The following is a 13,093-nucleotide window of genomic DNA, read 5'->3' as shown; positions in this document are numbered from 1 at the left end:
AAAAGCCTGTTATTTGATGACAGTTGTAAATATAACTAAAAAGATACATGGACTTCCTCTATTTGAAGCGGGTGTAACTCGGTTTGACATAATTCATGCCACTAAATGAAATCTAAGTGGAATTGAACATTGTCACCAAAAATCTTGTCTGCAAACTGAATTGTTCTTTTATCCAAAAGTGCCTTTAACAAACATAATATCTAATTATTTGTCAAATTATTATAATTATCATAATATCATTGTATTTGAATGTTATTATTTTACACCTCCATCTATTTTATTTGTATTATTTCACTCATTCAACATTTCTTTGTGTCCTTTACCTGTTTTCTTATGATTGAAAGTAGTTTCTCTCTGATTTGAAATTGATTTATTTGAATTTTGTCTCTGTGTTGTCTTTTAATGTCCCTGTCCTGTACCTTGAATGCACCTCTGTGTAAGTATTTACTTTATACATATATCTGCCTTTCTGATGATGATGTGAAGAGTTTCATCTCTCCTTTAAAATATTTAAGCAACATTAAGAGCTGCACAATTAGTTAAAAATGATCAAGTCATTTCAAGTGACAATTTGCTGAGTAGCCAAGTGTTTCTAAATGTATAGGTTTGATCACAGGGTAGAACATAGGGGAGCACTTCTCCTAGTACTTTCATCTAAACCTGGAGAAGTTGTGTTCTTTATTGATTAAATGCATCTTCAAATAAAACCCTGAGACATGGCAGCATCTGTCCTCCGAGGTCTCCGAGCAGTGACAGACACGCAGACTCAGAACAGCCTGGCATGCACGTCGGCCATTTTGCTCAGAAGGGGGCCTCGGCTTCAACACGTGAGAGAGGAGCCAGAAGAGACAGAGACAGACCAGGACCCCTGACTCCTGGAGGATATTATTCATGTGTGGACAGACGGAGGCGTAGGAAGCCAGCACCATGCCCTCAATCAGCCTCCCGCCGAAGGAGAATGCCCTCTTCAAGAGGATTTTGGTAGGCTACATGCCTGAGATGACGTTAGCTTGCGAGCTAAAGCTAGTTTGCCAAGTAGCCACCAGTTGTGGCAAGTAGCGAGGGAGTTGCTCGTGAATTAAGCCAAGATATCCAGTGCGCCAAACCCAGCGTAGTGATCATTCCTGTGTTAGCGAGCAGGGGTTGGAGCAGCGGTGCTAGGGAAGCAGAACGGCTGGTTAGCAAACTGTCATGTGTTGTCCTAGCTGTGCTTTGGCCTTGTTTCACCTGAAGTGTGTGAGTGACAGCCACACACAACTTAGCTGGAGATACTTCAGCACTCGAGCAGTACTTCATACCTTCAGCCTGGAAACGTGTCAGTGGAGTTATATTCACATCTGTCCCGTGTAGCCCACAGAAACACTGGTCGTTAACACCAGTGTGGAGTCAGACAGCTATCCTGCACCTACTTAGAAATTGAATGTTGATCTGAGTCTCACTTTTTGACAGTGATTGTTAAAAACATTAAAAACAAATACAATTTGACAAATACTGAGCACTAAAGCTGCAGCAGTCACTTCTATACGGAGCCATTGTGTTAATATGCCGTCTCACGTCATCAGCAGCGCTCCATCATGTGCACTGTTCTCTCATGATGCTTTTCTCCAGTTATCTCAGTGTCACTGTCCTGAGGAGGAGGCAGGGTCTGGTGCACCTCCTGCTTTTCTCACACACAGCAGAAAGCATCAGTAAGCTGGGTGGCTCCTTGTCACACAGTTTTTACATTCAGTGCATTATCAGTCACGTCCTTGTCCTTGCACACTGACCCCTGATGACAGACTGTCGGCCTCAGACGCCCCATGTGAAATCTGCTCCCTCCTCTGTTGCAGAGATGTTACGAGCACAAGCAGTACCGGAATGGCCTGAAGTTCTGCAAACAGATCCTGGGCAACCCAAAGTTTGCAGAGCATGGAGGTAAGAGAAGAGCGACTTGTTTACTGTCAGTGAACTGCTCAGGACACCATTGTGCCTCGCTTTCACTGTTCCCCCTGCGTTTGAGGAGAACGTATACGAGTTGTTGTTACACAATGTTACTCTCAAGTAAGCTTATAACTAACGTCACTGACTAATATTACTTAATGTTTGATCACCTATGTCAGTTAGCCAGGTTAGCACTTTCAATGTAATATTAGGCTGTATTAGTTACACATTCTCTCTACAGTTGCAGTTAACATTCACAATAATTAATCCTTGATACATTTTTGATGTCATTTGTTCTTCGAGGTTTACCTCATCCATGATTTGCTACTTGCTAATCTGAGTTGATGGTTCTCTCATCCAGAGTTGGTGGTGAACATCTATAATTCATCTGTTCTCTGTTATTAGTTTGGCGATAAGCCACTGCATCACGAACTTTCCGCCAAACACTAATGGTTGTTTGGCAGGTCACTATTCTTGCCAGCCTACATTTTTGTGTGACCTCTCCACCTTTTACATTCATTCTGATATGTCTCTTCAGTGCCCGTTCACTGTCATTTGGCTTCAGGCACTGTGCCCAAAACCCTTGAATTGCAGCGACTAAGCCTTTCTGTGGTCGAGTTTAGCTCAGCGGGCAAGTTGAAGTTTGAAATGCTCCTCAGCCAAGTGCATTTTTACATGGAACAAGGGCTGTGGATTGTGTCCCCCATTTCTTACAGTGTAGTAGCATTCTGTGGGAAAAGCCTCAGTCCCATTGTGGAGAGTATGAATACCTCCAGCAACCAAGACCTACTCTAATGTTATGTTTCATATGAGACTTCGGACAGTACAGTGTTACATTGACCCTTCTATATTATAATATATATGAATTGAGTTTGTCAACATAGTCAGTGTCATTCTTGACAATTCTTTTCAGCTTTGATTTCCCTTAATGTCTCACCCCTCCTCACCCCTGTTCCAGAGACGCTGGCCATGAAGGGTTTAACCCTCAACTGTCTGGGGAAGAAGGAGGAGGCCTACGAGCTGGTGAGACGAGGCCTGCGCAATGACCTTAAGAGTCACGTCTGTATCCTTTCATCACTCTTCCAGGGCTCCCAGCTTTCATGTTACACATTTCCACATGACAGATTGTTAGAGACTGCTGCTGAAAAAATACGCTGCTGCCCCACCACCATCTTGTCACTGATGTCACCCATGATGAGTTGGCAGTAGCGTTTGGCAGTCTTCTCCATAGTGACACATAGGGATCCCCTTTTTGATACATTTCAGGCACTTGTAAATGACCATTAACCAACATGACTAAAATATGCTCTTTACAATGGACGACTGTCAGTCACATAAAAAATACAAGTTATTGAATACAATACAATATTTTTAATAACAAAAGTTTAACTTGTACACGTGTAAAGAGTAACATTTATAGAATTGAAGGTTCTCGAATCATTGCAAACCTGCAGCATGAATAAAGCGGACGAATAGGCCCTCAAGGAAAGTGTATTATTTAAATAAATGTCAAGGTAAATAGTAGATAAGAGGAAGTCATACTTTGTAATGAATGAAAAAAGAAACAGATGCTGTTCTCACTCTGACGGTACTGATGTCACAGGAACACAGAAATGGTGCCTCACACACTAGAGTGGCCCACCTCAACAATCATTTTATACATGATGGGAGGTTAATGTCTTGATATTGGATGATTGCTCTAACCATTATCAGACTCCATCTGCACAACCCTAGTTTGCAGGTCTGGTATTAACACCAGGTAGTGTGTGTCGTTTTCGTGTGTGTTTTTTCCTGAACTCACCCTCCCAGGCTGGCATGTGTATGGCCTGCTGCAGCGCTCGGACAAAAAGTACGATGAGGCCATCAAGTGTTACCGCAACGCTCTGAAGTGGGACAAGGACAACCTGCAGATCCTGCGAGACCTCTCCCTGCTGCAGATCCAGATGAGAGACCTAGAGGGATACAGGGTGAGGATCACCTCACAGAGATGAATTTAAACAGCTTTCAGATTAAAAAAAAAAAAAAAGTCTAGATGGAGGGCCACAGGATCAGAATGGATAAACCGGGTCGGGATGTGCAACTGTGGTCAGACAGAGACTCATCCTGCTGCACAAGATGGCAAAGATAGATGGTGAAGATAGACACAGGAGAGGCTGAGAGTTGAGGAACTGGAAAATGTATCATAAACAATTGCCTGTAATTGGTTGTATTGGGATGGTTGTCTCTCTGCAGGAGACTCGGTACCAGCTGCTGCAGCTCCGTCCTGCCCAGCGCGCCTCGTGGATTGGATACGCTGTGGCCTATCACCTGTTAGAGGACTTTGAGATGGCTGCCAAGATCGTGGAGGAATTCCGCAAAACACAACAGGTAAGACAAAGTGGTGGACTGCTCAGCAGAACTGAGCAGATTTCCTTTAAACATAACTCAAGGCAAATATCAGATCCACTCTCACCGCTAGAAAGAAGACAGGAGAGGGCAGATGCTGTTGTCGATGTGCTGTAAACAAATACACGTGATCTCCGCAGCCGAATTTATACGCTGTTTGTCCTGCCTGCTGCACGACCCCTCAACTGAGCGCTGTGCAGAGAATCTCCTGCTGCCTGTTCATATGTGAAAGGCAAACTCTGGAGAATGTCAAGACCCAATTGTGTGGACAGTCTCTGGAGTTAGTGTCTGAGAACGACTAGTGTTTCCAAATTCTGACAGTTGAATTAACAATCTATAACATATGGTTTCAACAAAAATGAACAGTCCCACAATGCTCCACCGGTTGGTGATGACACAAACCAATAATGTGACATTGAAGTGTCCCACACACAACAGCACTGTCTTCTCCAGTGTTTCCCTACAAAATGTAGAATTTCCAATAAACACAAATGATCCTGTAAGTAGTCAAAGAAGTAAAAAATAATTCTAAAAGAATGACTCGACTCGCATGTCTGTGTGTGTCAGACCTCTCCGGACAAGGTGGACTATGAGTACAGTGAGCTGTTGCTGTATCAGAACCAGGTTCTGAGGGAGGCCAGTCTCCACAAGGAGGCTCTTGATCACCTCAACAACTATGAAAAACAGATCTGTGACAAACTGGCTGTGGAAGAGACAAGAGGTGAGCTCAACTGTTGTGTGTCATACAGCAACACTATGAATGTGGTTGGTCCTGAAGAGCATTCGTTTAGCTGTTTCTGTGTATGTATGTGTGTGTGTGTGTGTGTAGGAGAACTGCTGTTAAGGCTGGAGAGGCCAGAGGAGGCTTTAGAGGTCTATAGGAGACTCCAGGAGAGGAACCCTGAGAACTGGGCCTATTACCAGGGCCTGGAAAAAGCCTTAAAGCCAGGTGAGCTCTATCCTCATGACACACTATGGGCTTCCACTTGACTTTTGTATTTTTTCAGGCACTTGTGGTTCCCTTTTTATGCCTCCACGATGGGCAGTGGCCTGTGGCATTGTTTTTTTCTGTTGCCGTACACATGTATGCCTGTCCATTCTTGTGAACATGATATCTCACACGATACCTTTCACATTTGGCACAAACATTCACTTGGACTCAGATTAACTGATTAGACTTTGGTGGTCAAAAGTAAAAGTCACAGTGACTTTTAATGAATCTGGAAAAAACAAATTTTAAATGGAAACTGCCCTGGATTTTAATTTCTAAAAACGTACTCTTGGTATTTTTTAGTTTTTCTAAAATACTTACTTATAACACCAAAAAGGATGCACCTGAAGATAAATGGATGTTTGGGGATAAGAGCGCTGTGTGGATCTGTCTACAGTAATGTGGAGGCTTTGGGGAAGAGTTCCAGTGTCACCAGTATGGCAAAGACAACAACAGGAACTACCCATTTATCTTCAGAAACAACACAGCTAAACAAGGGAATGTTCATGAAAAGAACAAGTGTCTCATTGTCTGCCTTTCAGTGTCTGGACTTCACCGGTGCCTCTGTTCTTGTCCCTAAAGTACATGTGAACACCCTGTGAAAATAGATCATTGATCCTGGATAGGTACATGTGACCTGTAAAAGCTTAAAGCTATGGAGGGGGTTGTGGCAGGATGAACAAGAAAGATTATTTTTTTAATGTCAGTCGACTGTTCTGATGTTAACATAATTTATGTACATTTTAAGCATTATTCCATTGTTGCTGCACATTTTCTTCATGAATTTGTTTAGTTTAGTTGAAGAAACCATTAAACTTGGGACTTCCTCCACCTGGCCCCCGAGTATAAAGTCTGCAGAAAGATGATAAATGTTCATTATATCATGCATTTTAAACTGTTACTGTTAGAACAATTGTGCTGTTAAGTTTTTAATTAAAAGATCTGACTGCAATAGTTAGTGAATGACACTGCTCAGTGCTCTCCTCACTGATTTGACCTTAATTCAGTTTAGACTTGTGTGCTGCACCTTAGAGAGTATGTGGGGTAAGAGCTGATGCAGGTGTGTTAACAAAATGATGTGATCTCCACATCGGAGTTAATACATTACTTCGTGCCTCTGCCTGCTGCACCCGGCTGCACCACCCCTCGCTTGAATAATATAATGCAATAATTGTTGCTGCTATGAACGCGTCTGTGCAGAGAACCTCCCTTCATGTGTGAAAGGGCAAACTGCGGCTCAAGTCTGGATCCAATTCTCCAGACTTAACCCGCAGGTCACGTCTTATCTGCCGAGTCTGCACTGACCTCCAGAATACCACACACGCAGGCACAACTGATTCCAATCAGAACACTGTTTGGACTTGTCATCTCACCTCCATGGAAATAGGACTCTGCATTTCGTCATCTTTTAATATGGTGGTGGTTGGTCAAGATGACTTCAGTTTGAATGTGGGGGTAAATGTAAACAATGTATTTTCTCCTCACTGTGACTGTGTGTGTGTTTCTCCAGGCAGTATAGAGGAGCGACAGAAGATCTACGAGGAATCGTGGGTCAAGTTTCCTAAAGGCCTGGTTCCACGAAGGCTGCCTCTTAGTTTCCTCACAGGTAAACATTGAACATCCTGTCGCACCACCATGTGGGCTGTGTCACAGCAGGGATATAATGAGCTGTGAAAATATTCTGTCTCAGATGACTAACATGTACATAGTGAGAATTCCATGTGCTGATGTGGTTGAATATTTATATTTTATTTAGGGATGCATACGTAGTTTTTCACTCACTTATAATGACAAACAGGATTGGGCCTAAAATGAAGACTGACTGACCACAGGATGTGAAGCTCAGCCTGTCTGTGATTGAAATATTGGTGTTGACCCTCTCAAGACTTTAACTTGTATTGACCACTGATGATGACAACAAAAAAGAAATGATTCAGCCTCTGTGTTCTTGGCGATAACTGCAGCTATGTTGCAGCAATAAAACATTTTACGTTCTCTCCATATCACAGTGGTTTGAAGTGGATCAAACGTACAAATGTGTCTTCTGTTTACCTTCACTGTGTGTTGTGCCGGCCAGGGGAGAAGTTTTGTGAATGTCTGGACAGCTACCTGAGGATGAACTTCAGTAAAGGCTGCCCACCTGTTTTCACTACCCTCAAATCCCTTTACACTGACAAAGAAAAGGTGAGCAGAATGAAAGTTACATTTTTGGCTCCACATTTAAATCCCAGTCCCTGGTGGTTTGAAATACAACAGTTGTACTTGTTTTCTTCTCATGCAGGTTACACTCATTGAGGATTTAGTAGTTGGCTATGAAAGCTGTTTAAAAAGCTGTCGAATGTTTAGTAAAAATGGTGAGTGGTGCTTGCTTGACATTTGACATTTACAGTATTTATTTGGTGTATTTGTAACACAAACCATCGAAATCCCATATAGAGATAGACATGTGTGTATCTGTGCTGTAAACCACACGCTCATTGTGTCTGATGTGAAATGTGTGTACAGATAACGGGAAGGAAGAGCCCCCTACCACCCTGTTGTGGGTACAATATTTCCTGGCACAGCACTTTGACTTCATTGAACAACCCTGCCTTGCTCTGGAGTACATCAATACTGCCATCGACAGCACACCCACACTCATCGAGCTCTTCCTCATCAAGGCCAAGATCTACAAGGTTTAGTACAAACTCACACAGGAATGACACACATGTTCTTACTGTTTCTGGTGTTTAAACGTTTCCCCATCCTCAAACCTGTGCCCCGGTATCCACAGCACGCAGGCAACGTAAAGGAAGCGGCTCGATGGATGGATGAGGCTCAGGCACTGGACACAGCCGACCGCTTCATTAACTCTAAGTGTGCAAAGTACATGCTGAAAGCCAGCCTCATCAAAGAAGCAGAGGAGATGTGCTCCAAGTTCACACGGGTAAGAGACGCATTGTGTGTTTGTTTGAAATATTGGTTTAGATTTAGATTCCTTTCAATTTGTTCAGAGCCAAATCATTATAAATGATCTCAAGGCATTTTACATAGAAGGTTGAGCAGCACTTTGACAACTTTGGAGAGAAAACTATCAAGAAGTGGAAGAAACCTTTCAGAACCAGGCTCACCGTGGGCGGACATCTGCCTCGACCAGTTCAAGCCTTGACTCCTGCTCTACATGATGATGTCTCTGTGCGTTTTGTGTAGGAGGGGACCTCTGCAGTGGAGAACCTGAATGAGATGCAGTGCATGTGGTTCCAGACTGAGTGTGCCTTGGCCTACAAGGCCATGAACAAGTTTGGAGAGGCTCTGAAGAAGTGCCACGAGATTGAGAGGGTGAGTCTCCGCTGTCACCACTGTCTACATTTGACCTTGTTGAATTTAAAAAATACAACCTGAAGTATTCAAGTGATTCCTTACAGACTAATAGATTTCTGTTCCCCTGGCTGTGGATGTTTTGTATGAGATGTATTCAAATCAAAGTGCAGTGGTGATCAAAACATCACTTCTAACACCTGCATACCTAAATATAGTGTTGCTCTTCTGTCTTCACTCTCTTCTCCTCCTCCTCTTCATCAGCATTTTGTGGAAATCACAGACGACCAGTTTGACTTCCACACCTACTGCATGAGGAAGATGACGTTGCGTTCCTACGTGGACCTGCTGAAGCTAGAGGACGTCCTGCGGCAGCATCCCTTCTTCTACAAAGCTGCTCGAACAGCCATCCAGATCTACTTGGCCCTGCACGACAAGCCTCTGACTGACGACAACAAGGAGAGCCAGGCAGACAACGGTCAGACTGTGTGTGTTCGCGCACATGTCTATTTATAGTAATGAGGACATTGTGAGGACATTGTGAGGACATTTTGACGTTGGGGGATTTTGTCTGGTCCTCACAAATTCAATGGGCTGTTTGAGGGTTAAGACTTGGTTTTATTGTTACAATTAAGTTTAGGTTAGGGCAAGGGTTAGGTATTTAGTTGTGATGGTTAAGGTTTGGGTAAGGGGCTAGGGAATGCATTATGTCAATGAGTGTCCTCACAACTATAGAGAGATGTGTGTGAGAGAGAGACAAACAGTTTTTAGTCAGCTTATGTGATTTCATGTTTTTGTGAAGTGTAGAACAGTTGTTGATTGTCTTGAGGACAGAATGTAGATAGATGACAGGGAAGAGGACAAAGACATGGGGGGGATTCAACAAAGGTATATAGCTGATCAGAAACCCACCATCATCATGCTGTTGTGCTTGATTAAAGTGGAATGCACAAAAGTTATGTAAATAAAGTTCCTACTTTACTTCCTGTTTCTATAGTTCCAGGAATCTCCAGTGGGACAATTGGTGACAGTGGCATCTTAAAAGTAGCACTGAAAAGAACTAACAATTCCTTTTACCATTTTGCTCTCTGTAGAGAACCTGACAGACAAGGAGCTGAAGAAGCTGAGAAACAAACAGCGACGAGCCCAGAAGAAGGCACAGCTAGAGGAGGAGAAGAAGATTGCTGAGAAGGAGAAGCAGCTGAAGAACCAGAAAAAGAAGAAGGAGGATGATGATGAGGAGATAGGTGGGCCAAAGGAGGAGCTAATACCAGACAAACTGGCTAAGGTGGGCTCACATTCACCAGCTCTTTCAGTAGCTGTGCTGTATAAATACACAGGCTCGGTTCAGTAATGGGACATGTTTAACTCGTTTTGCCAGCCGGAGAATCCTCTGGAGGAGGCAGTGAAGTTCTTGATCCCTCTGAAGAACTTAGTGCGCAACAAAATTGAGACTCACCTCCTGGCCTTCGAGATCTACTTCAGGAAAGGTCAGTTGCGTACAGAGAGCAGTAAAACATACTGCTATGATCAGGAAAAAACACATGTCCACCTTTAATTACTCCAACTAATATCATGTTTGATTCTCTTCTCTCCTCCAGAGAAGTATCTGTTGATGCTGCAGTCGATAAAGGGAGCTGTAACCATAGAACCTTCCAACCCGTGGCTTCACCAGTGTCTAGTGCGCTTCTTCAAAGGAGGTGAGCATGAAGGAGAATCACTGTACACCTAGTAGGGCTGTGACGGTATGGATTTTTCTCTCACTGCATATTATTGCAGGGTCCCTCAGTCTGTGCCCTGGTCCTGTGCTCTCTGCTTGTGGAGCAGTGCATGGCTCCCTGGGCTTGGTACCCTCCCGGTAATGAGCTCAATCCCGTGGTAGGCTTCGCATGCAGTATTGCGTTAATGCGGTTACCGTCACAGCCCTAACGCCTCGTTGAATTGCTGTTGTTATCTGTAAAGTTAATTTAGGTAATCAAACTTGGTTAACAAATGTTACAGCAGCTTGTCCTGCTGAATGAGCCTCCTGTTTCACTGCAGACCAGCTGCTGTTCCATTTATTATCAGCTTTGTACATTTTGCATCTAATCATCTTCTCTGAAGGTTTAAATGTGAAGTGTTGCCACACGTTTGACTACTTGTCTCTGCTGTATCTGTGGCAGTGTTTGTCTCCGCCATTTTTCAAACTCTAGAAGAGACAACGTTGTCAAGTGAACGACAAAAGGCACAGCTTTGGCTGATTTACTGCCCGCACCTCAGGATGCGGTGCCACAGTGTGCACATTCTAAACGATTAGTTGCATGAGTTTTTGATGATTTTGTTGAAAGATTAATTTGGTTGTGTGCAGTGAGTGAGGGAGCAGACTTGGCGGAGGCGGTGAGGACGGTGTTGAAGCAGGAGATCTCCAGATTGTTTGGGGAGAACAATCCTCAGAGCTTCAACAAGAGCTATCTGAGCCAACACTCCAACTCCATCCCACACCGACTGGCTGGTATGTAACATGTGCACACACGCGACATCTTTCATCATCCTTTTTAATTCCCCCCTCCTCTCAAAAATGTTGTTGTGTCAGTTTGCATACTTCCGTACCACAGATTAACTAAAGTGCTAAATTCAAGTCTGAATGTACCTAACAGCGTCCTGAGATCTGATCACTCAGAGCACGTTCAGAGGTGGTCTGGGAGGCATGTGGCCACGTTCCTTTAGCTGTGTGAAGTGAGCCCACATCCGACCTGGGCCACATGAAAGGCTGCCCTCTCAGCTGTTGTCTTCAGTCCTGCTACAGTTTCACAGATCCATTCAGTCCCTCCTGACTCCTCTCTCTCGCTCGCTAATGATGACACGGACACAAACACAGTCCGACTTAACAGATAATATTTAACACTGTTCACCTGTGATGGAACCTCTCAGGATGGATGTTAATATCGGGGCCGAGGTGCTGTCACGAGTGCCCTGGACTCTCATCCAACATGTAAAACAGCTGTCAGTAAAACGTGTCTGTGTTTGCAGCTGCTAAGATGATGGTCTACCTGGAGCCCTCCTCTGATAAGATGGCTTGTGAGATTGCCACGGCCCTGGATGAGTCATTGACTGGAAGAGGCTCCCAGGTAAGAGACAAATTCTTAAGAACCTGCATTACTGAAATATGAAGTGAGCTACACGTATGTCTGCACATAGCCCGTCAGCAGCTTTATCATCAATTAACAAGTATGATGTTACTCAGTGCATTTGTAAATGGTTCATCTTTGATTTTTCTTCCCTAAATAGTATCTGTAGAATTTGTATATACGTCATAGCACAAATCTTCAGTTTAGTCTAATCTTGTTAAGAAACACAAATGACACCTCAAAACATGGTTAGTTGGTCAGGTTGTAGACTAAGGCATATTTTTGGGGCTCCGAGAACCGGTTCAAAAGAACCTTGAGCTGCACTTCAGGATGCGCACCACAGGTTTCCATGGGGTCTACCACAGGTTTAGCCTAAAGATATGCTGGCTAACCCACGGATCTCATTTCCCTGAATGTAAGGAACTAACTGTGTGTGTGTTGCAGGTCTGCACTGAGGTGCTGGAGGCTTTGCGTGGGGGGCAGCTGGGCGAGGGGCAGAAGAAGGCTGCTGAGACTTACCGAGCCGCCTGCCATAAGATCTACCCCTACAGCTTGGCTTTTATGCCTCCTGGTTACCAAGACAACAGCACCACAGTCAGCGCCAACGGCGACCTTTCGGCAGGAGAACACGATGACATGGTAAACGAAATGTGAGGCTGGTCAAGAGGAATGGAGGAGAAGGAAGAGGAGGTGTGAACACGCTGCCAGACGCCTTAGTCCGCCAACACACCACTATCCCCATCCCAACCCCCTCCAGCTCCTGGGCCATGGCTGCTGAGACTCGCCCCCCCCACACTGCACTGATCTGGATGGACTGATCACCACAGGAGAGACAGAAAAGGGAGCACATGCAAGAAGGCGATGCCCACTTAACTTTTTTTAAACAATAAAAAAGGCCCTGTCCACTGTTTGTTCTGTAATGGAAAAAAACAACAGAAACATATGATATGCAGAGACAAAGAGGATGGTAGGAGAAGTGGACATTGGCTGGCTCCGATGGCTTCTGTAAACACAGATTAGGTTTTCTATAACTGTGTTTTCATGCCATGTCTTTCTTGTAGGTGCATCTGCTTCTCACATTTTTAAAAGTAATTTATATATTACAAACTGACAAATGGATTAATAAAGCAATGTTTGCAAAACTTAACGGTTACATTGTGGTGGTGATGTTGGAGGAACGTTGTTCGGAACACGAGCTGCTGTTTGACAAGGTAACTACCTGTACATCTCCTGTAATGCTCTGCTCTGCCACATGATGGCGCTGCTGGGGCATGGAGGACAGTACCGAGGGAGCTGCAGATGACGGGAGTTGTTGCCTTGTTAGTCTGCACCTCTTCAGTTTGATCCTCTGGGGAATCTACCACATGAAAACCCTTCTCTGAACAAATGCAGG

General features: G+C 44.1%; 1 protein-coding gene across 1 annotated transcript; it reads left to right on the top strand.

Annotated features, from left to right (window-relative positions):
• The first annotated feature begins 631 nt into the window (after positions 1–631).
• Positions 632–12,847, top strand: LOC109627488 (N-alpha-acetyltransferase 15, NatA auxiliary subunit-like). The gene is made up of 20 exons (XM_020084021.2): positions 632–981; positions 1,830–1,914; positions 2,879–2,983; positions 3,730–3,887; positions 4,153–4,287; positions 4,873–5,026; positions 5,135–5,254; positions 6,807–6,902; positions 7,374–7,480; positions 7,578–7,650; positions 7,802–7,971; positions 8,070–8,222; positions 8,486–8,614; positions 8,858–9,071; positions 9,688–9,881; positions 9,975–10,083; positions 10,195–10,293; positions 10,941–11,084; positions 11,603–11,700; positions 12,145–12,847. Exons 1-20 carry the CDS (start codon positions 928–930, stop codon positions 12,352–12,354), a joined length of 2,607 nt encoding a protein of 868 aa, XP_019939580.1. The 5' UTR covers positions 632–927; the 3' UTR covers positions 12,355–12,847.
• The last annotated feature ends 246 nt before the right edge of the window (positions 12,848–13,093 follow it).

The sequence above is a fragment of the Paralichthys olivaceus genome, chromosome 9, assembly GCF_024713975.1.
Source record: "Paralichthys olivaceus isolate ysfri-2021 chromosome 9, ASM2471397v2, whole genome shotgun sequence".
Lineage (NCBI taxonomy): Eukaryota > Metazoa > Chordata > Actinopteri > Pleuronectiformes > Paralichthyidae > Paralichthys > Paralichthys olivaceus.
This window is presented reverse-complemented; position numbering and strand designations above follow the sequence as displayed.